General features: G+C 39.7%; 1 protein-coding gene across 6 annotated transcripts in view; it reads right to left on the minus strand.

Moving 5' to 3' along the window:
* Window positions 1–24,512, minus strand: part of FHL2 (four and a half LIM domains 2) — a 62,309-nt gene that overhangs the window by 9,361 nt on the left and 28,436 nt on the right. For 3 of the 6 annotated variants that reach the window (XM_017817305.1, XM_017817303.1, XM_017817306.1), the window contains one exon: window positions 7,281–7,460. In XM_017817305.1, the coding sequence (XP_017672794.1) occupies window positions 7,281–7,436 (156 nt within the window). In that variant the 5' untranslated portion in view covers window positions 7,437–7,460. Of the gene's footprint in view, window positions 1–7,280; window positions 7,461–10,005; window positions 10,077–18,712; window positions 18,892–24,512 lie in introns of those variants that run through there. The other 3 variants (XM_017817304.1, XM_017817302.1, XM_017817307.1) reach the window with 3 other exon arrangements.

Raw genomic sequence — 24,512 nt, forward strand, 5'->3', positions numbered from 1 at the left:
TCTGGTACTTTTTCAGTTCAACAGACTTACACCAAGGGTGAAACAGATCTGACCTCTTCGGGTTTTTTTTCACTGCAATAAATCTTTACAGACTCTTATGTTTTGTTTTACATATATTTCAATATAACTATATATTGGACTGAAAGATGCGAGATCACATTGTACCTGCACCCAGTGATCCAGAATACTGGCCAAATGATTAATGTGAGGGTGTAAGTATTTAAGATACTCTCCACAGTGGTCCTCTTATTATTTAAAAAAAAACCCAGTCCTTCTAAAAATTGTGACCTAAAGCAATGAATTGGGCTTTTTAAAATTTGAATTAAGGTGGCCTAATCGTGTAACACTTGAAGTGACTTTGGATTTCTCACAAAATGGAGCTTGGATCATTACAAGAAAAGGTGTCTACCCCAAAATATATAGGCTTTAGTTTGGGTTGGGAGTGTTAGTGGTTAGTACTGTCATGAATGGAGCAGAAATAACTTCTAGCTCAAGATCTACTATGTATTTGTTGCAGGCGCCGAGCTAATCTGGTTAATTGAAGGAAAAGAATGAGTTGTAGAATAACAGATTTTTTAGTTGTGTAAAGCATCACAAAGTGTTTGTACCTGATCTGGCCTAAGCTGCTCTATGTCAGTCAGTACAGTCACAGGTAACTCCAAACGAGCAATCTTAGCCCAGAGCAAACAAAAGATACTGTGGATCTGGGTTAACTTAAAATAACAGCACATTATGCTTTCAGGAGCCTTGTTCTCATAAGTAGCTAATAGGAAACACTGATATAGTTTCATCTAGCTTAGCTGATATGTAGTAACTCGTTAAATGATAGTGATTTCAGTCAGAAATTGACCATGCAATTAAGCATTTTTGTTTGGACATCTGCACTACTCACCTAAATTTCCTAAATCACTGTGAATAACAGTTGGTACCAATGCATCTTGCATCTCTGAGATTGCACTCTGTGACAGAATATGTAAGACTCCCACTTAACAGCTTCTGGGCACTTGTTTATTCAGCTCATCTATTCTTTTCGGCTAGCTCCTTTTGAAACAGCACAAATTTCTCACCCTAAAATTTTAATCTTTTTTAATAGTAAATTGAAAACAATTTTTTTCAGAACTTGTTTACATTTTTTCTCTTTAAATGAAGTTGAATAACCTAAATCTGATCTCAGATTATATTTTCAACAGAAAAGAATACAATATGCAGCCAACAGTGATTTCCAGAATGTGAAATTTGCCTAGTAGAAAGTAGAATCACAACAGATCTGATTTTCTTTCTTTTGCAACATGATGTATTCCATTCTTTTTCCCCACTTGCTACCTTTTTCCTCTTTTTGCAATGTTCTGCAAGCTTTTTTTTAATCTCCACAGTTCACGTGCTGATGCCTGCTTATTTTGTCAATAAAATTTTACCCTGGAGAAGGTACACGCCTTTTAGAAGAGGAGTAATAAAGAAAAAGATTAGGTGTGAATGATGAAAGATTTGATTCTTGAGTCAGTTATGATGGCAGATTGTATAGGTAGTAGCTGGGCAGGTGAAAGTAGCAGATATTTCATCATGGCAAAGTGATGAAGAACAACTACAACACAAAGTACCCAAGATAAAGACTGGATTGAATAATCTTCAGATACTTTGGATTATTATAACAGGTATTGTCATTGAATGTAGAGAGAATCTAAGATGCCCGGCTTTGAGATGCCTACAATAGAATATTAGAATGATGAATTGGATATCGCCTTCTCTCTCTGAATCTGTCACATCTGAAAGCAAGGAAGTCCAAGGTACTAATGAAACCATATATGCATCATGATTCTTCTTAAATCAGTGTAATAAAGTAACTGAAAAGGAGATTTGGTCTACTTCAGTGTGTTGTCTATATCGCTGAAACCTTTGGCTTGTTTGTAAGCTGTGGATGTATTGATCTGGAGCAGATTCTACACTGGAGGAGTTGCATGTGCATAACTGACTTCAAACTTATCTGAAGGTCAGGCTGGTCCTCTGCTAAACTGAAAGAGCATCAGATTTAGTCTAGGCATGTGAATGCTAGTTTATGCTAGCTGATTGTAACCCAAATAAATCTGTTCCAGCAGAAGTTACAAGGGATACACAACTAATTCCTGTTTATTGCATGGATTTCCAGGAAGAACCAAAACAGAATATTACTATTGTGGACTCAACTGCAGTATATCCTTAAAATATTGATAGGCATGACTTGTCAACTGTTTCATGCAGCTCAAGGGAAATGAGTCCCTGGTGCTACATATTTTAAGCGTAGATTTTAATGCAACCTCCTATGTTGCCTAAAAGAGTCATATAGAGAATGACTCTTTCTGCCATCATCTGTGCCTCTATGAAAACTGACTGCCATGTGCTCTTGTTAGAGAAGGCACCCATGAACATATGTAAGAGACTTGTTAGATAAAGCACAGATAAGAGACTGAAGAATTACCATAGGCTGGCATTTGAGAAGTGGAATGGGAGATGCTTGCACACAGGTGCTCATGGACATGCTCTGCCCTGTACAAGCATTTTGCAGCTGAAGTGCAGAGAGCACCAAACCAGTTTGAGATGTGCTACTACAACAAAGAGAAAGGGAGGAGGACAGTACCATCTCTGCAGAGCTGTGATAAATCCTGTAGAAATATTTGGAGAGAGAATTTTTAACACTTCATTCAGTGACATGTCTTCTGAATATAGAAAATAATCCTTCTCTCGTATAGTTTCACTTGAAGATTAAAAATTAACTAAATTAGCAATCCCTGAAACTACTCATATTTTAATGGGCTCTTTTCTCAGCCTGATCTCAGTATCAACCTCAGCTGAAAATTTCAGCTCAGAGTTCCTTGACACAACCAAATGAACAATGAATGTTTCTCAAACAGACATCAGTGTCGACCAAGTGGAGATCTTTTGTAGGTGCTCAGATGACTGTAAGCAAAACTTGTCGCAAGATCCTGTTTGTGTCTGAGACTTTTTAGAGTCATGCCATGCAAAACAGGTTTGAAACTCATGGTTTTGAAAAGCCATTATGTGCTTTTAAAGTAATTTTATTTTCTCTTATTTTCCTTATGTCACTCACAAAGAAAACTTTGACAAAATAACTGTTAACATTGGCAAGATGATGTTTTAACAGCTTTTCCATAGTTCTGTACAGTTTTGCTCCAGTGTGGTTTATTTAGTCTCTAGGGTGGGACTGTGACTTATTTTAAACTAGAAAATTGTTTTTAAAAAAATCCAAAACCTAGAAGACCCCAAGACTAGAGTTACCAGGTCACCGAGTTATGCTTAACACTCCTCATATGTTGTCTTGTACTCTGGCTTTTTAAATCTAAGTAAACTGAAGCCATTATGCATTAGCATTTTTCCTGAACTGGCTTTCAGCAGGGACCCAACAGGAAGAAGGAGATTAGAGAGCTTATTACCAGAAGAGGAACTGCATGTGTTGTTCACAAACAAAGACTACATTAGGCTTTTTTGCCTGCCACAGTGCTCTTTTCAGAAGAGCAGAGGAAACGGGGTACGCCAACAAAATGCTGTGCAGATTGTACACTACACACACCCTGTAGCAAAGCACTTAAGTGTGTTAGACTGGCACATACCTGTCAAAAGCATGTTTAGAAAAGATAAAACCAAGCGATACTGTGCTGGACCCAGAGCCTTAGGGGTATGAGAAGATACTAGGGTATCTACCTCTTTTACCATTCCACTTTACAACTAGTCTGAGATTCAGTAATGCACTGAAAAAGTGCTGCAAGTCAGGACAAGGTTTAAATACTTAAAATGAGAAAAATAATTATTTTATCCCTTTCCTTATCTGCATTACTAGAGGTTTTAATTTTTTGTTTAGTTTATTTAAGACTGACCCTTCTGACTCATTTTTGGCCTGCGTGCTGAGACAGTAGCTTCATCTCACAATCCACTTATAATTTAATTCTCGCATGTTGCAGTGAGAGTGTTCGCCCCTTCCTGCCTGCCAAGGCCAACTTGTGGACTGCATTAAACACTGGATTACTGTAGGTATTTCCTGGTTTTGCGATGATTTCTATACCATAGGATCTGCAAGGAAAGTATTAAAAAAGCCAAAGTCAACCAAAAGTCATGCTTCAGCAGTTAAGCACATGGGAATATAATGGATGGATTTCCAGAAAGAAGCATGAAACTGTAGGTGTGATAAGTGTTCACCAGGGATGTAGGCAACAAAATGCCTTTTTTTTTTTTTTTTAGAAAAGGTAAATTTATACTAAAATGTGTTAACATATGAATAATGTATAATAGCTGTGAGAGAAATGGCATTGTGTTTTTCTACTGCCTGCCAATGCCTTCTACCACGCAGTATGTGAAGCTTTTAATCTGTCTGTGAAACATCAGCTAGAATTGTTTACAGTTAATGAAATGGCCTAAATCCAAAGATGTCATTCAGACACATGTTGTCGATCTGGGATTTTTTGATGGAAAAAATTTGATTTTTTAAAATAAAGAACAAATCAGTTATTACTCAGTTACTTTCACAGCTACCCATAAATTACTATAAAAACTAGAAAGATAGTGAAACAAATTTTCCCCTGATTTGAATTCAAGGAAAGCCTTTCTTCAGTATGGTTATCTTGTGGGCTCTCTGTGCCAGAGCTTAAACACAATGGGAAAATCTGGCATCAGTTTCATCCTCTCAGATCCCAGTGCTGTCAGAATTGGAGTATTACCAGTGTTTGAGCAGGCTTAAGTTCAACTCAGGTGAATTGATTCTGTGCATCAGTGCTGGTACACTACAGGAGTTCAGAGACAGAGAGCTGGCTGTCCTCTTGTCAACACCTGTTTTACTTTGGTTTAACCCTGTCATCTAAAGAAGGGCTGCTTTTAATTGGGAGGGCTGGAAAGACGGAAATTAAGAGCACCTGGTTCTCAGTGCAGCTTTTTTAAGTGTAGAAAAACAATGGTGGCCTAGAAGGGACTTGCAAAAGAAGATCTGAGGTGAGAGCTGCGTGGGACTTTCAGGTTGTAATGTGGGTGCAGGAATGGGCACCCCTGTTAGATGCAGAGGCCCAGACGTGACCTTTTCTGATAACACTATCACTCCACTAGATTTTTGTTCCAAATTTTACAACCGTCGTAGGTTATGTCAGAACATATAAACAAATGTGGAGTCCATTTTGTACATGAAGTAAACATACTGGTTTCATTCTCAAACACAGTGCAATTTATCTTCTTTGTTGAGGTGAAAAAGTAAATGCAAGGTTTAAAAAGATATATAGAAAAATACGTACGTGTATGTCTGTGTGTGTATTTCTTATGTATTTATATCCCTATGTATACATACAGTTTAATGAGAAGCAGAAGTCTGATTTTTTTGTGACTCTGTGTTTCACACCTGAATTATGCTCAGTCATATAGTGGACATACTTGATCTGAAACTTGTCTTGGGGCTGAGACATTTGTAAGGGCTCTCTCAAATGTGTTCTGTAGTGTCTGTTACTGCAATTGAAAAACTACTCTAGTTTTCTTTTCAGTGGGAACATTCATAGCATGTCTTTTTCTACCCAAGCACATGTTGAGGTTTTTTTTCAGAAATCTTGTAGCAATTTAAGTTTCAGCTTTTATCTGCCTGGCAGAATTTGGTTAAAATTGGTCAACACGTTCAAAAGCTACAACATAAAGCATGGACAGGCACAAACAGCGGTCACAGAAACAAAAAAGGACATGTTCATTTCTGGTATGCTTCATAGATTTTTAAGAAATATTTATTTACTATCTCTTATTTGTGTTTTCCACATATAGTTCTGGTTCTTTACATATATAAAATATTCTTATATTGTAGACGAAGGGGCCCTTTTTTTTCCCTATCTGCTATTAGAGTGCGTCTTGCTTAAAAAAAAAGCAGTATATTGGATAACACCCACACTCCCTAAATCCATAAATCTGGGTTGAAAAGTTCAGCCTGATTAATTCCTGAATACTTTGACCGAGATTTGTTGAAGCCAATCCAAGTTTTTAAATTCTCGAATATCAACACATGGAAATATCTTCTCAGGGGATTAGAAAGAGACCTTAAAACAAAAGCACATTCTGGAATGGGACAAAAATATTTTCCTTTTTCAGGTCAGGACAGGCCAGCTGTATCTCTTCTCTAATCTGAATATTTATGAGCTGTAGGAAAGCTGGCAATTTTATACCCCCTTACAGACTATTGCCAGTTCCCTGTCTTGATGATGAAACATTCTCACCTTTCTAAAGTTTCTGAAAGGGACTTTCCCACAGATTTGCCAATAGAGTGGGGTAGATCTATTTGGAAGACATGCAACATTTATTTTTTCCAATCTGAGTAAGCATATACTTTTGTATCTCTGAACTAGTGATTGAGTAGTAGTATCACTAATAGGAATTAATTGGTGCTTCTAGAGGTACAGATAACCAGTGGAGGAAATCAAACATCAGATCTCCTTGTATCGGTCAAGAATCCTATGGTCATGCAATGCAAATTGCAAATCTACTGCAATCTCACTCTGTCAGTGAAATTCTTCCCCAACTCTGAACAGGTCAATTTTGTGCAAGGAGGACGGCTATTGGATGCTACAGTCTGTAGCAGTCCAACAGACACTTCACTGGATGACTCATCTATCTTCATTCAGTCAGGGTGAAACTGGCATGAACTCCAGTTGTTTTGGTTATCTTAAAAGAAATGCGGGTGGTTACACCTTATTGTACCAGGGAGGTGTTTCCATGTGGTACAGGAGTGCACAGCTCAAGCAGAGTCTCTTCTCTGTCCTTTCCAACCTTTAGTTAGACTCCTTTGTCATCATTTAAAAGGCTATTTTTTCTAACTCTGTCTGATTTATTACATGGGTCAGCATTAGCTAGATTTTGTGGTCTCCAAGTTGGCACTTTTTTCTTGAGCGTGTCTTGTCTCTTTGATGACCATAGAACTATGATCACTGGAAAGCCAGCAGTGGCTTCCCTCCCTCTGACTCAAAGTTAAGAAAAATCTGCCTCTGCCACCCTTCCAGATCGCAGCTGGCCCTGAGGACAGACTCTCCTAATGACTTAGAGAGAATTTCTTACATCAGATCATTTTATACCTTGCAGGAAGGCATGTCTATTACCATGCCTGTTAAAGAAGGGTTTGACAAATGAAGTGCTAAAAAGCAGATACAGGGGTCCAGAAACTATGCTCTCCGAGCAAAAAGAACCCCTATGTAGTTGTTAAACTGGATCCTTCCAGGTCTCAGCTCTGTATCCAGGCTGCTCTACCAAGATTTCTGTAACAAGACACAAATCTGGCATACCTTGCAGTCAGCGCCGATAGGTTTTTTACATTCCTCACAGGTATTGGAATAAAGACTTTCATAGCATTTCACACAATAGGGACTGTCCTCCTTCAGGATGTACTTCTTACCAAACAGGGACTCTTTGCAGTAGTGGCAGTCAAAGCGCTCAGTCATGTTGGTATCTTGAGTCCAGCTATCCTGTCACGAAGACAGAAACAGGCACATATGTGTCAGGCTGAGCTACACTTGACCCAATCCCCCAGGAAAGGTTTATCAATTCTTGTTTACCACATTGTACCTCAGTTTTAATCTGACTTTCAGTCAAAATAAATGAACACAATAGGAAGAAACTGGACTATAAATTCTACAGTGCAGGGCAATGACAATAGCCCATCTACTTCAGCCATCCACTGATCTGTCTCTCACCAGAACTAGTGTTAGAGACAAGAGGGAGGAGTAACCCTTGAGTCTGAAGAATTCTCATGGGATTTGTGAAGGGGATTTGACCAATAGATCCAAAGCAAGAAGGTGTCTTTGTAGGGGGTAGAGGGAGCCAAGTACATTAGGAGGATGAGCCAGCTAATCTTCAGATACAACATCTCCTGCATAAGGCAAGACAAAGGTTCTCATTGCTAGTAGACTTTAGTAACGCACAGACTCTCAGGTACCACTGTTATGTGCTTCTGCACCTTCCTTCTCTGCGTACTCAGTAAACCAGTGTCTGGAAATTGTTCCCCTGCAGGCAAATACCAACTCTCCATCTCTCCTCGTGCATGAGACTATAGGCACTGTTAACAGCAGGAGGTATAGGGTTGGTGATTGTATCTCATTCTTCTCTGATGCAACTGAATGAGTTATCCAACTGCACTGGCACACAAGTGGGAGCTACATGCCCTGGCTCAGACAAATGTCAAACAATGATTATGGAAGGGGAAAAGCAAGTGGAAGAAACTGCATGGGATGTTTCAGCTTATCTGAATTAGGAACAACTGCTGTTTGCTCCTCAGGTCTTATGTCTCTATCATTTTCTGGATGCACATACAAGCAACAATGACACAAATGCTTTTGATTAACCACAATTTATTTTGGGTTTCATTAGAGTAATCAGCTTCTTTCTTAACCTGAGGATTGCACCTGAAATCTGTTTGGAGGTTACAGCTGGAGAGGGCATAGCTGCCTGCTTAGGAAAGCAAATTTCACAAATGGAAAGTGAATGCCATGTGGACTGCATGATTTTCACTGCCTGCCAGGCCTCATCTCCTCTTTAAGCCACATCTGATCTATAAATCTTTAAATGTTTTGAGTACTACTGGCTTAAGTGGGTACCTCTGTCTTTCACACACAAGTGACATTTACAGCAGCTGCAGTCCTTTTGCCAGTATCAGCTCTCAAACAAAAAGTTGTTACTTGCTTTATGTTCTTGGCACAGGTTGCTGGATTCTGGAGTTTGTCCTATCCTTCTGGTAGTGGGAACCACCCACAGGGCATTCTGAAATCCTGAGTTCTCCTCCAGAATTTCAGGTTTTATTATTATCTTCCATTCACTATAGCTGAAATGTGATTACGATTTTAGGGCAGACTCAATGGGCAAGTTTATATTGTTTTGATGGGTAGAAAGCTTTTTTTTGTTTGGCTTTTTTCTAATGGTTGATCAGCTGCTGAATTGACCAGCCCAGACTGAGGGGTGAGTGGTTTTTAGGGGTGAAGGGTGTGTGCTGTAGGTAATTGATGGCCCAGCTGCTGGAAAGTCTTTTGAACTACAAGTAACTACTAAACAAAAAGGAGAGACAAAGTACCAAACCCCAAAATATGCATGGAGGAAAAATCATGACAACTGGTCATCTGTGCTACTGACAACCCAGAATGAGTAGCAGTCCAGCTGCTTTGACCTTAAAGATGCTCTAGGAACTGATTAACTTTCTTATCCCAAAGGGGAGCTGGGAGTACCTTAGGTAGTCTTTGTCCTTAAGGACTTGAGAGGATCATAGGGACTGATAAGGCAAAGACAGAAGGTAAGAAGACATACTGCAGAGAGGAGTGCAGTGACTACCCAAAGCTCCCATCTAGCCCATCTCCAACAGCAGTAGCTAGCAATGGAAGTCAAATACGAGAACAGGGACAGTAGAGAAGGACATTTCCTTAACAACTACTTCCAGCAAGTTAGTCTCCTCTTGAAGTAGAGTTGCAGTCATTACCACAACATTTAAAAGATGATGGTGGATTTATTTTGCTCTCTGTTTTGTGCCTGTTTACACTCCTAACCTATATAACATGCTTGGACTTGCCCATGAAAGAACTAGAGAGGACTTAATTTCCTTCATGGAGTAATTTCAGCAAAATGAATGGAGTCAGACCAATGTACACTCAGTTGCACATGTAAATATATGACAGATTCTGAGGGGAGTGACAGCTTTTTTCAAATATTTTGTATTTAAGACAGAAATCTGTACTTTTTATCAGATTTTATTAGATTTTTTTTTCAAAATGATAGGATTTGGTTGTATATTTAATATGCATTATTGCTAAGATAAAGTGTGAGCAGAAACTGCTTATGAACTGGCATTTGTCACTTTTCTGCAGAATTAGTTCTTTCTAGCCCTGATACCAAAGAGTGAAAAATTTCTCTTCAGTGAAGATGTGGAAAAGCAAAAACCAGAGAGTGCGATTCCTTTACAGGTTTATACCATTTCTGTATTCATCCAAAGATGCCAAACTGCATCGTGACTGGAAGAAGGACTATTACCTTAGAGGTGGATGTTCCTATCTCTTGGTCACAGGATGTTCCTTCTTGAGTGCCGTATTGTCTTCTAGGTGCTTTTCAGGGGAGCAGAAGCAAGCATTATGTAATATATTTATTTAATAATTTATGTAATAGTGTAATAATTTATTTAACAATTATTTAATAGTCGCTACCCTTAGTGCCTTATAGTGGGCACTTGTCTCACTATCCTGGAAGGGATCTAGTTTTGTTAAATGTGCTCTAAGATTGTCACAGTAGATTGTCCCCCTCACCCTGAGCAGGGAGAGGCAGTCCTCATTTCTATGTCCCAAACAGATTTAGGGATGAACTATGCTCTTTGAAGACACTGCAGGGACAGCTCTGGATGGGATATGAAGAACAACTCCAGAGATCTAGGAAATCAAAAGACAAGAAAGGAAAGTTTCCAAGATCTGCATGTTGGTTTTAGTTATGTGAAACTTTATTTGATGCGGGACCAATTTTGGATCCAATATCTCTTAAAGTTAGGAATTCATGTTCATGTGGTTTCATTCAGAAAGCTGGAATTCAGGATTAAGCATCCCAAATTCCAGGCTGTTTAAGTCCTGGCCTTGGATTGGATCTCAGGATCTACTGTGCGATATTTTGAGGATATTGTGCAAGTTTTTTTTCTGCGCCAGAGAGAATTAAATGTAAAGTAATCATGGGCCCTATTTACTAAATATTAGCAATAATTTCAAACAAATTATTTCACTGTTGTCTTACAGTGAATAAACATGAAGTCATATTGAGCAATGGTTTTACCTGTCACTTTGTACACATGGTCCTTTGCATTGACGGTCCATTGACTCCTGTTATATAAAACCCCCTCTTGCTTAGCTTAGTGCAGTCTTTATGCACTGCTTTGGGCTTTATGAAAAAACAAAACAAAACAAACCAGATGACTTGCATAGTTCTGGATGGACACAAATCACGATACAATCTCCTTGCCATTGATCTGTTTCTTCCTCTTGTATTTCATACTTAATGACTGTAAAGCTTTGTGGGCCAGAGGCTCATTGTTATTACACCGCTTTGTAGTACAACAAAGTCTTTAGATTTTATTGCAGTAATCATTCTATACTTATGCTTTTTCAGATTGCTCTTAACAGTATCATGAAGGAGAAATTGATTTTTTTCTGCCATGCAGTCTCCCTCATACAGCGTCAGACATAACAAATTCATCTTCAAAAGTAAAAGAGCTTTCTGCTGCATGCCCAGAAGAAAAGTTACAGCTTATGCCAAATGTTAGCACTACCCACACTGTGTCTTCCAGGAAGAGTAAGAATTGGCAGGAAAATTACGAAAAAATTAGTAGACTGACTTAAAATCTATGTTTCTTTCCTCTTCTTCCCCTGCTGGCTCAGTCTCATTTTACTAGCAGTAATTGCTAAAGTTATCATATTACCTCATAAAAATTATGGCTCATCATGTCATTAAGAAATCATCCAGCATTCCCCAATCCCATGACACTATTGACTACTGAAAAAGCAGACCTTGTCTGCTTTTTCAAATAGAGGCTGCAAGCCTAATAAGTGATGTTCTGTGCATCTCTTATTTTAACCCTCGTTATGGGGTATTGAATACTGGAAAGTGCAGATGCACACGCACAAGAGAGAGAAAGAAGCCAAGGCAAACTTTGTAAAACATGTAGGAGTTGTTTAGTTTATTCAGCGAAGTTCTGATCTCTTTTTGTAAAGGTATCTGGAGACACAGAATTCAGAATTAAGTCCCTGTAGATGCCAAAGAGGGACTTGCTGTTGACCTCAATTAGGTCAATAGTACTAGGGCTCTACATGTGCTCCTGGAGCAGAATGGTCTGTTACTACCTGTACAGGAAATAAAAGGTCCTCCAAGATGTACACACATTTCTCCCACTTGACTATTTTTCCAGAAGAATTGTGCACATGGAGAACTTTCTATCTGTTTATTTCCCTTCCCCTTAGAAAGGAAGATTTGTGTCTGGCAACTTTAGTGATATGAGCCATGCAGCTCTAGAGCATTTGGAAACAATTTATGTTGATATTCCAAAGGCTCAATTGCAAAGATTTATTTACAACTATGAACTAGCAGTTCAAACTATGCTGGTCTTTCTGGCAAGAGCTGACTATTTTTCTGTAACTCAGCTGCTCTTGCCACACTCATTATCTATCATCTCATTGCAGCAACAGCAAACCACTCTTCAAAAACCTACACATTTTTCCAAACCAGTCCATAGGGCCATGCAAGGGGAGAAGGGGGAAACCTATTTTTATTTCTTTTTGACTGACTTTAGGAAAAGAAGAAATTACCATTTTCCTGCAGTATTGGTGAGAGGTGTGTGGGAAAGTTACATATGGTCATAAACCATCTGAACCTCAGTGTGTGGAAGTTAGCTGGTGTAGATGCACATCATGGGCACCCAAAGCAGTCCTGTGTGTTTAAATTTACTAAAACATATTAAGGGGTGCTATCCCTCTTTCTTTATCTGTCCAGGTCTGGCTTATCTTCTTCTTCATGGAATGAGTGCCAATGAACACTTATGACGGAGCAGAGAGAGAGCAAAGGGAATCTGAGTGCTTGGAGGTCTTGCTGGCCATAGGACAGGTGTTGCTGCTTTAAGTTGCCTGTATCCCTGATCCCCCAGCACCAGGCTCCTGGCTATGGGGAGTCAACCAGAAAAGCCAAGTCTCTCTCCATGGGCCACAGAAGGACATTTGCTCCCTTATGCTAAAGATGGCCAATGCAAAAGCTAACGAGGTGATGGGAGGCAAGCGATGCACAACTCATCCTGCAGGAAGCACAGCCAGCCACTCTTCCTTTCCATAGACCCTCTGCCCCTGCCAGTGGCTTCACTGCTATGTCAAGGTACCCTTTCTGAGTGAAGAGAGAAAAAGGACAATACATTTGCAAAGTTATTGAAACACTGAAGCTTATTACTGTGTTGTTCATACCAACATCTTTTTGTGGGTCGTTAAAAAGAGGAGGCAAGACTACTATATGGGACAAATTGTTGGGTAACCCTGTGCCCCATGATTTGGAGTTTATGCTTAGCTCATAAATGAGACAGGGATGCTTAGGCACATGTGTTTGCACTCCTTCTCTTTGAAATTTTTAAGGTGAGAAGAAAGCAGAAGAGTTTTTCTCTTGCTGCTGCTATGGAAGAGCAATCCTGAAGTAAGCCCATCAAAAGAATTTGGTGCCCTCTCTTCAAGAAATCAAGGCCCTTATGTTATGTCATTGGTCTCCCAGAACAGCTCTGTTAACGAGCCCATGCTGCTTTATCAGTGTCTACATCAAGGTTAGAATAGTAGAAGTCCAATTGCAGAGGTGTTCTTTGCTGTTTCTGAAAGTTTTGAGCTCAGAGTAGATATTCACAGATCTCTTAGAAGTTCCCCAGCAAAAGCCAGGTTTGATATTTGAAAAAAATCGTAATAATAACAACAAAAAAAAACCCAATACAAATAGACCACAAGTAAATAGACCTCTTCCTAAATATCTCAATCAGGCCTTTAAATGCCAACTCTTAAAAGCTATTTTAAAAAAAGTTTAATCTCTAATAGACTTTTTAAAGTCAACTTCTTCTTCAAAATCACAGATTTTTCCAAGGACTCAGTTTCCTTGGAAATGGCTGACTTATTTTGCCTATGGTATAACATTCCAATGTCTCTTTTTAAGTATTTTAGAGCAATTTTCCGAGCAGACAGACTGCATTAACATGTGCAGATAACCAAAGCATACCTGGCTCCTGTCTGGATTGCACAGTCAGCCTATCATGATGTGGAAAGTGGATAGTGTGCTATTTAAGACTGTTTTCCTTAACATAAATAATAAACACCCCCAAATAGAAAAGGTTTCTTGTGTATTAAGGTTCCTCCTGCGTCTGGCTAAAGTAATCCCTGTTATAGTAGTGGAGAAGGAATACTCTACTTGTGGTTTCTGTGTAGTTTATTGTGTTTGGCAGCTAATAAAGATCTGCTCCAATTTAGTCATTCTAGCAGTGGTAGAATGAGCACCAATGGTAGTAACTACAAATACCACAGAAGAACTGAGCATTGATGCTTTGAAAGTTTACCCCACACAATTTACACTATGATTATCTCAGGCTGACATTGAAATGACTGGAGGATGTGTGGTCTTACCAACCTTCCTGCACACATTTCAATTAGAAAAGGAGTCTATTGAAATAACATGGAGCATGACTCTTAAATCTACCACAGCAAGGAAGAGCACTGTTCAAGCAGAAGGGCTTGTTCTTATTTTCTATTTTAAAGCCTTTTTAAACTGCCGTTGTCCTTCTTTCTCTTGCAGAATAAGCAAAAGCTTGCTCAAAGAGAAAAGTAGAATACTTGATGTTACGTAAATATAACAATTCATATTGCTAATAAGAGCATTTAAGCATATAACAGAAAATGATAGAGGAGAAAAATAGTACATTAACAAACCTGATTATTATCTCTGGCCCTACCCTGCAGAAGTAATGTATAAGCTAAGTGTCTGCAGACATTAAACTCCAGTGGAGGTTTATTTTTCCAGAAAAAGATTACTTTCTCTTATTGACAAGAACATCAGTAATCTCAGAGAAATTAGACCATAAGATAAAAATATCCAGAAATGCCATGTGCTACCATGCAGTGACATTTACAAATTCTCCTATATTTGTGAAATCCTGCACACTACTATCCAGGGCAAAAAAACAGAACAGTGTCCCAAATATTCTGGTTTTCCTTCTTTATAGAAAGAATATAAGAAAATCTGAGAGGACTCTGTGGAAGAAGAATGCTTTTTTATTTGTTCTGACCTCTAGAAGAACAGCTCTGGTTCTGTTTACTGAGGTAAGACCACAAAGCCCCCTCCTGCCTGAGATAATTGACAGATGTGGTGGTTTGGAGGATCAGTTAATGTACTTCTTACAGCTGCTCTATAAAACTACTGCAGCAGAGAATGCCTCAGAGCTGTGAGGTATCCACATTTCTCTGCTCAGCTGCCATGCCCTTGGCCTTCCAATCATGACAAACAGGCTATGTAAACCTTAGAGGTTTACCCATTCGTCTGGGCACATCTTGGCAAAACAGATCGACTGCACCTGGGTGAAACCAGTTTGGTCCAATTTGTTTGGGGTTTGAGGCTGGAGACTGGACACAGAGAGCAAAGAAATTATCTTCTAAGGTTGAGCCAAAGTACCTGTGGTGTGTGAGAGATAAAGAAGAAAGCAAGAAAGAGACAGAGAGCCTGGGCGCTTGGACAGAGGAGATCTTTTTGCATGCAAGATCCTTTCTAACTGAAGAAGGAAGATATTGAAACCACAGAGAGATGCATGGTATACTATGGAGGGGTGGAATTCATCACAGCCAAGATCCTGGTCTCTGAAGACACTTTTGCTCTAAATCTCTAGAGTGCTTCAAAGCAATGGCAAAATACATCTAGGGAAATGCAACTCGCTACTTTTATTATGCAGATGAAGTAAAGAAAAAGTGATAGGCTTTAAGCCCTTATATCTGTGCTCATCAGGGATCTAGAACTACCTCACACCATCAAAAGTGATATCTTAGACCTTGTCTGGTGTGGTTCATATATTTGCAACATTAAAGTTGAAAACTTGCTGTGAAAGGGAGAGATAAATATGCTTATGTCAGCGTTATGCTCACCTACGTTCCTCTTACAGTATATTACTATATGTGTAGTAGCCGTTCAGCATCCTAATTAATATAATTCAAGAGAATAGAGAAGGGTATGTGAAAAGGAACAAAATTAGGACTGTAACTTTTTCACCTGGCACGAGTATTTTGATGATCATCCTTAAAAGAAGACTCTGGTGGTTTTTAATCAAATTCTGTCTATATAAATAGCTAATTAATATTGTTGAAATGTTAATGCTTCAGTGGCTGTCAGTGTATCCAAGGTTTATTTTCATGAAACCTGTCATCACCCTGCCATTTCACACTCTCACTTGGGGTGAATCTGCATCACAAATAACTGTGCATATGTAAATGAAACATTAAAACTACACCATTAGAATTAATCAGTCTAAAAATGCAAATTATGAGATCCCCTAATCTCTGAAGCAGTACTCAAGTGAGGGAAGATGATTGCCTACAACACTACACCATCCAGAGTTTGTCTGAAGATGCTCAGGACAGATTTATCCATCAGAGAAACATAAATGAGACTTAGACCTGAATGTAACTGGTCCACGGGGACCTTGAAACAATGTGAGTGTGCTGGCCAGCAGCAACAGGCATTGCTTGTGGCTAATGGTGTTAACATTTATCCAATGCTCCCTGAACTCTGAATGTCCTGACTCCTGTGAGGCAAGGAAAGGCAAGGCAAGGAGATGAGGACATCAGCAGGTAAGACATTGCTTGGCTCAATCCCCTGGAGAACTGAGCCGGGGGTCACTTACATGACTATAAGTCTTTGCAGCCCTCCTCATCCCTTTCTTTGGGGATAAAAGCTTGAATTTGCAGTGCAATGCAGCAAAAACTGTCACTAACCCTTATAGTTGTAGGAGCTGTACTTTGTCACCAATCTTTGGGGTTTTTTTTGGCTCCTGACATTCAGAGCATGATGGGATTCTGGCAGACTGTGTTGTGTGTGATCAAAGGAGTTGTCTGATCTTTCTTCTAATGCAAGGTGTGCCACCTGGGAGAGCTGATGTCTGTATGGACAGAAAAGATGTGATTTCGGAGAAAGTGCTATCTTTAGACTTTGTTAAGAAACTGTATAATTGTTGGTAGGAAACAGATCATTATCTATACCTGAGTACTTCAACTGGGAATCACCAATTCATGCTCTTCATGTAAGCTTCACATAGACAAACAATATCTGACACAGTATAAACACTGCTATGAGATAACGGTGATCTCACAAAAACTAGTGATATTTTCCTATAAATCCAAACCACCTGGAAGTGACTATTTGGTGCTTGCATGTGTAGGACTAGTGATTCCCATGGAAGCACCTTTGGCAGAGTGGTGAGAACGAAAAATAGGTATATTCTACCCCTGCACTTTAGCCAGTTTGATCTTCTAAGCTTTCTCAAAAGACTACAAGAACTGGTTCATCCCCCAGCCTCAGGTGTGCTAGCCAGATGGAGATGTCAGGTGGGAACTACAGGTAACTTTTAAAAATTTGACTTCTCAGCAATGGTATTTAGTGTCTTTTTGGCTGCCCTGCTCATCTCAATCACATGTTGGCTTGCAAGCCAAAGATCATTATCTATGCTATGGCTAGGGTAAAAGATAGTTTTATTGGTGCTCTGCTCTGGTTTTGATAGTGAAACTATGGCCTGTTAGGAACTGAGCTTTCAATATAGCAACTCATATCCTTTTTTTTAAATTTTTTCCAAATGTGGTCAAGAATACACACAGGCTCTATTGAAGGAGTAGCAATTAGAATGCATCCTTTCCCAGGTATATGTACAGGCGCAAAACCCAGAAAGTTTTATAAAATAAAAAATATATACTATTTTTTTGCCTGCAATATCCAAATGCCTAAAGCAATCATTTTTCAGAGTTTACCCTCTGGCTGCTAAAAGGCACAAAAGATTTTGCTCAGAAAGCAGGGAGTCCCATAAATTTACGAAATTATGAAAATAGGGTTTGTAGCAGAAACCTAATGACAACCTTAATTGTAGCACTCCTTCACATTTGGATGCATTTGCATATCTAATAACATACAGCCTTATGTTAGTCTCTTTTAGCACAATTCCCATTTAAGATAACATATAAATATGCATAGCCATCAATAAAATGTTACAGCTACTGACCCTGGCAATCTCAGTGTCAATTAGCAATCTTAGTTAATATACCTCTAGATTGGAGTCAGGGGAGTAACAATCACAGACTGACTGACTTGCTGGTATATATTTTTTAAAAGATTTGCTTTCTTGTGACTATGTGTGTCTCTGTACACACCAAAGCTGAAATATGCAGGTCAACTAAATAAAAGCCATATGCCTTTGGGGAAGGAGAAAGTTTAGAACAGCCATTAATGCAGACAATGAAAGTTAGTATTTCCTTTATTATGCACACAGAGAAATCCACACTAGCATACAGTAAGGACCTGGGTTATTGTGGCTGCACACACATGCACACAAAGAGAAGGACAAAAAGAAGGAATTCAGAGCTATTAATTAGGGTCTGTATTCTAATTTATTCTCTCCACATAAAAAGGAGAAATACGATGCTGATGGCTCCCCATTTTTCCCACACACAATCTGTCCACAGTGTTCGCCTGCAAAGAGGAAAGGCTACCTTTGTTTCATGTGCATCTGCTCTTGCTACAAAAATGCTCCTTTGTTGAGCTCAGCAGCAGTAGTGTGCACAGAGGTGTAAGGAATCTAAGACCTCAGCTTCTACTTTTTATCACCTCTCCAGTGGATTACACACGCAGCACAATACAGTCATTAAAAATAGTTACACATGAAAAGACACAGCGCCTCATCAGCTCGCTGATGTGTCACTTTACTGACGGACATGCAGCAGTAATTGCTGTGATAAGAAATTTGTCTTTTTCTGCTCTTTGCACCCCTCCTGTGCACTCAGAAGAAAGGGAGACCGGCAATCTCCCTTCTTGCATCCCTCCCCAACAACCCACTGGGGCATTAAACAACCCTCTCCTCCTCTCTGCACCCTTTGTTTAAAGCGATACCTTCACATATATGTTCTGTGGATAGTGGGGAGGGAAGGGGGAAAAAGGGATATTTACTTACAGAGCAGTAGCGGGCAGTTAATGTCACCTCCTGGACCAGGGACAGGGGGTCACATCCACTAACAAATGTGCAGAGAGCACACTGGCCTGCTTGCAGCAGAGAGCTGTACAGCCAGCTGGGGCTTTCTACTGCCTGTGAAGAGCAGCTCTTCCGATTCCAGCTCTGCAGTCAGTGTGTGTGGAAAGAGGCTGCTGCCTTCCCCAGCCTAGTGAAACCCCTCTCTATCATTTTACCATATAAGGAGACAAAAGCATTGGAGACACTCATTCTTTCAGACGCTCTGCAGCTGGCATTCGACACTTTCTCTATTCCAAGGGTGTCAATACTTCCCCCTCCTAAACATCTTGTCTTTCTTGGCCCCCTTCCTAAAATAAGGCTCCCCCTCCCCTCCTCTAGGCTTTGTTTCTCTAAACCCCTGATGCTTATTAATAACATGGGTTTGCTGAATCCAAGGGCTCACACTTTAAAGGAAAGGTTTTACAGCAACTCAAGACCAAACATTTCTAAGGCTCTTCACCTGGCTGAAAGAATAAAGTCTTTGGTTGAAATTGGTACCAGGCTTTATTTCCTTTGGTCATTTTGCCTGCTGTGACTTAGTGTCTTGTCTAAAGAAGAGCGAAGCAAGCTGTGTCTCTTCTCCTTCGTGGAGCAGTGCATGTTTTTACGAGGAGCAAGTGTGCAGGTGTTTCTTTACGAGCATTCAGAGCCCATTCTACTTTTTCTCCACCCTTCTTTCTTTCCAAGTTCCCCCGTAATCAGAAGGAAAGAGAAGAAAATTAACGAAATGAAAAAACCTCTTTGTGTAAGAGAAAGCCAAAGGAACAGATTGTCTCAGTACATGCTCAGTATCCAGCGGAGAGCCCTGCCAGTGGGCACATGTTAAGGAGAGGGGGAACTATTAATCCTCCCATAACCAGGAACTAATTTTTCTGCTACAAAATCCAATTTCATCTATCAGCCGTCCTACCAGAAACACATTCTGTTAATCAAAACAGTGAGGGTCCTGGAAAACCTCCCAGAGGGAAGAATTTGGATCAGAAGCACATGGGAGGTGTCTACTCTGTAGATTGAGGGGTAGGGTGGAGTGGCATTTCAGGGTAATTCTTCAGTAATGACTGGTGCTTGCCAAAGGGAGGTGCTTTAATTTGAATGCTTTCAACCTTAAAGGAAACCAGAAGGACAAAAGTATAAAGGACATTAGCCAGAGACAGTGTTGCTGTTATTTGGCATCCAGAAGATGCAAAGTAGTCTGGTGTCCTTTCGTGTTGGACACCAGGTCCTGACACATGTCTGGGCAGTGGCACAGATGTATACATGGATTAGTTAAGGGTTTTTCCTGCAAAACAAACGTATGCCAGAACTATGACCTGTACTTGCTGTTCTCTTGTGCACCCAAATGGTAATCAGAGTTGGAATGGGGATGAAATGTATATGGTTGGTCTCAGTAATACTACAAATCTAGAAAAGCACAGACAGAATAAAATGGTGGAGAAGGGCAATTCCTAGTTTTTCTACCAGAAGCCAAATCTCCTTAATAGATGTGAGTAATTTTGATGACCACCAATGCCCATGGGTCTGTTTGTCAGTTGATTCAGCCTTTGCCGTTGCATTTTCAAAACGGAGGCATCATGCCCTGGAGGACTGACCATGGGCGTATAGGATTAAGGATGCCATGGCAATTAAATCTCATTTTAATCAAAGCTGCTGCACTACCCAGCCACATGGGGAGTCCCTGACTTGTCCCTTGCATTTGCACTGGCAGTGGAAGATGAGTTCAACCAGACAGAGAGAAATTTTCAGTGAACCCTCGAGCTCCACTGGAGCTGCACCTATATCTTGGGAGAGCTACTGGTTGGGTTTCTAGCTCCATCGCTGACTTGCTGGGTGCCCTTGGACAAGACAGTGCATCTTTCTGTTCTTTAGTTTCACTGTCTCTAAATATGGAGCTCAGGACAGCCAAAATTCTGTATGAGTTTTTGACAAATTTACAAAGGACTAGTTAGTGCATCATTATCATCATCATCATCATGATGAATTTTCTTTCTTTTAGATTCAACTGTTGCACAGTGACAATAATAATAATAATTTATTTCCATCTTAGTTGCGGTTCTTACCTCAGCTCTGGTTTAAAAATGTGTATAAAGAAGATGAAAATTAGATTTGGGCTATTTGAATAAGTTTATTTCCAAAGCTTCTAAATAAATTAAATATTCTGAATGTGTTAATTATTTTTTCAATTTCCATGATATTTTCACTTCTCTGTCTGTCCACTGACAGCTACTGCAGCAACTCTGACAGAAATTTTTTTATGTGACCTGTACACATAGAAGATGAGTATTCCACAATTACAAGTTAAAATATATACTGGCTTCAGCTGAAATAGTTTAGTTTAACTGTTGCAGGTCATGGGTTGACTTCAGGAAAATAATTTTTTTCTGCTTTAATCTAATATCTCTGACTCCTTGAAAGCAGAGGAGTCTCTGCCAATTTAAAACGCAATGATCTATGGGCTCACTATGGAACTTAACTCTCAGCAGCCACATCAAGACTGCATGGAGCTGTGAATGGAATGAGGGGGAGTTACCAGGCAGCACCTTCCTTCATCCCATAATGAGATATATGGACTCCATCAAATACTACTAGGGAAGGTACAGGGAACCTCTGACCTCTTATCCTTCTTCAGGAGTTCCAAAGTTGCTCACTCCACATTTTATCTCATAAGTAAATATTCATCAGTGATTGGCAGCATACCACCCCCCCACCAATTTCCCAGAAGAATCAAATCCAATGGAGATGGGTGGGTGGGACAAACCCAAATTTTCTTAATTGTCAAGGATATGGGAAGGAAAGGGCAGGGGCTTTTTTCACTGGCAAATGTATTATGTCACCCACTTCTTTATATATATATATATATATACAATTTTTTTTCTACTTCATTGGTTCTCTGATTAACCCAGCACAGATCAGGCATCTTCAAGGCTTCAGAGAAGACAATTCAATAAAAACAGGGGCAGTGTTTCCAATAGTGGGTTAAATTTAAGGGTGGAAGTGCAAGTACCATTCAGTACAATCCTGTGAATTAGAAACACATTATATAGTTCATATTTTCCTCATGTATATAGCATTTATGTAGCGTATATTGCTTGTTCTTCGGTGGTATGTGTGTTTAGCAGCTTTAATTCTATATGTAGGATGCTGTACCTCACATATGGGAAAAAAAGATGGAAAAAGTATCATTTTCATGGCAGGACTTCTCAATGATTTTACTAACCATTCATAAGTTTCACTTCAGCAACTGCGTTGATGCCAGAATAACTATCATTTCAGCACTTATCTTCTTTTCTGGCTGAAAAGAGCGAACAAAGGAAAATAGAAATATTCCACTTCTAGCTGTCCCTTTCCACTATTTCCACCAGTTTGAGACACGGAGAAATATGTCTCTGAGAGAGCAGGGGAGGTGGAAATCTACACTTATAAAGTGGCTAAGCTATAAGCTACTGGCTGATTCTTCTGTGTAACACAAGCTTTGTTTGACTATGAGAGTATGCATTTAGGAGAACTGCTATTTTTGGCACTACTACTTAGGAGAAAAGACAACGCAGAAAGAATCGTGCCTTGCAGAATATACCACCTAAGGAGTCTTTCTGCTGTGCCTTTTGCAACCAGACTTGTCTGTCTTGTACTGGCCTTTTTAGCCACCAGCACACTTGGAACAAACGTGGGTAGAGCCCTTCCCAAATCTTGGTTCGCGAAGCCCAGCCATGATGATGACTTAGGAAGTAGTATAGACTTGTGCAGAGGTTGCATTTTAGTTCATTAAACCTAAAATAACACCCAGGCAATATTAAATCTTCCTGAAATTTCATTCTCATAAGATGTTCACAGATACATAGTTTTCCCCAAGTATATGAGGAATATGCAATGGATAAAAAGGTATTTTCAACATTTTTCTTTCTCAGTTCAGTCTCCTGGTCACGAAGCTTTTTGCAATATTTTGATCTTCTTTTCTCCCCCAGATAACTTGATCCTCAAGTAGAAATACTCAGCAAGCAAGAAATATCAGGGTTTTACAGATTCTGATGAAGGAATTACGGACATCCTTGGACAATCCATTAAAATCACCACTGTCATGGCAGATAATGAAAGTCTGTCTGCTTTGGGATGATGCAAGACTTATTTGATTTTTGGGAGGATGTTTAGCCTGAATCAATGTGAAAAGATTAGTGTTTTAGAAACTCCAATCTGATCTGGAAAAAAAGGTGTTTCCATGTTTGCTTTCTTAATATGTTTGAATGGTTTTCACATACAGTGTTAAAAGATTTTCCTCAGTAATTTAGATGCTAAGGTTCAGTAGCTTCGAATATCTTCTGATTTTGTATGGGAAAAGTTATCTTTAGAAGGATAATGTAATGCTATGTTATAACACAGATGATACAGACTCAAACCCAAGTGTGTTTCTGTAATATAGTGATATGGGATGGAGCTGAAAGCATTTTAGACCATTATGGTCAGTTTGGACAAAGATTTCATTCAGTTTTTAAATTTAGTCTGGACCTTTTATGGAGCTAGCCCTAGTTTCATTCAGAGAAATCTATCCCCCAAAAGAGGTGTCCCAAGGTAAATGTGGCAGTGAGACGCTGGTCAATATGTGGTCTGGCAGTATCATTGTAATTGCTCCTATGCCCCGTTGTGGACAAATGAGATGTGGAGAGGGTTTGCAACGGATGACCCAGGCAGCTGTGTCCCTGCTGCTTTCCCCTCTCCCAGCTGAGCAGACAAACAGCTGTTGACACTGATGAGCAGAGGAACATGGATTGATCACAGAGATGAAGAGTAGTGGTGCTTCAAAGGAGCAGACAACACATCCAAGGAAGCCTCAAGGAGCAATATGGGGTTTAAAGGAACCGGTATCTGCTAAGAAAAATCCTTCTTGGTAATAGTTATGTTTTCAACAGCTTGGAAAGCTGAGGCAACTCGTTACAGGACTGACAGGTCCTTCACTGGACAAGAAGCACCATCAGAAGATCCATCCCACGTCCTCATGGATTAAAGAAAAGTCATAAAATCCATTGCTGGATAAAGGCAGCCCATCAAACAATTCTCCAAGCAGTAGCTGTCTGTACCATGTAAGGCAGCCACCCTGAATAGCCCTCACCGGGCTGCTGACTGAGCGAAGAAGAAATAAGGAAGAGCTGTAACAAAGAGAGTGGAAAACAACATTTTCCCCCCCTACTTTCTCTACCATTCTTTCTCCTTCTTTCCCCTCTCTAAGGAACAGATGGTGCCTCTACTTTTAAGGAAACTAGAGTGAAGCATTTGGATCTTTGCCATCTGCACAATTCTTTGGATTATAAGTGTTCTTTAAACCCCTCAGCTCCATAGTATGTTCATCTGTAACCAGGGACAGCGACTTTGGTGGCATGTCTTTGGAAGCACTTTGGAACAGAGAGAGACAACCTCCAACAAGAGGTGAGCAAGCAGTCTTTAGGAATAATGACTCTAAATGATGATAATGCGAAGACCTATGCCGAGAAGCTGTTGCTTCTTCCCCTTCCTCTGGATTCAACTTGACTGTTATGTGGGGCCTGAATATGACAGATAAGCAGAGTATTTTGGGTTTCCTACCCATCCAGATGGAACCTGGAATGTCAAATTGCTACAGAGGCTGCAGTAATTGCTGGTCTTCTGATCTGTCAAATATTAACCCTTACTTTCGGATTTATTAATTTCAGTAAACTCATGATTTATCATTCCCTCTTCCAGACGCATGAAACAAACACACTGTGATTGTTCAAAAAAA

Source organism: Lepidothrix coronata, unplaced genomic scaffold (assembly GCF_001604755.1).
Source record: "Lepidothrix coronata isolate B3197 unplaced genomic scaffold, Lepidothrix_coronata-1.0 Scaffold60, whole genome shotgun sequence".
Taxonomy (NCBI): domain Eukaryota; kingdom Metazoa; phylum Chordata; class Aves; order Passeriformes; family Pipridae; genus Lepidothrix; species Lepidothrix coronata.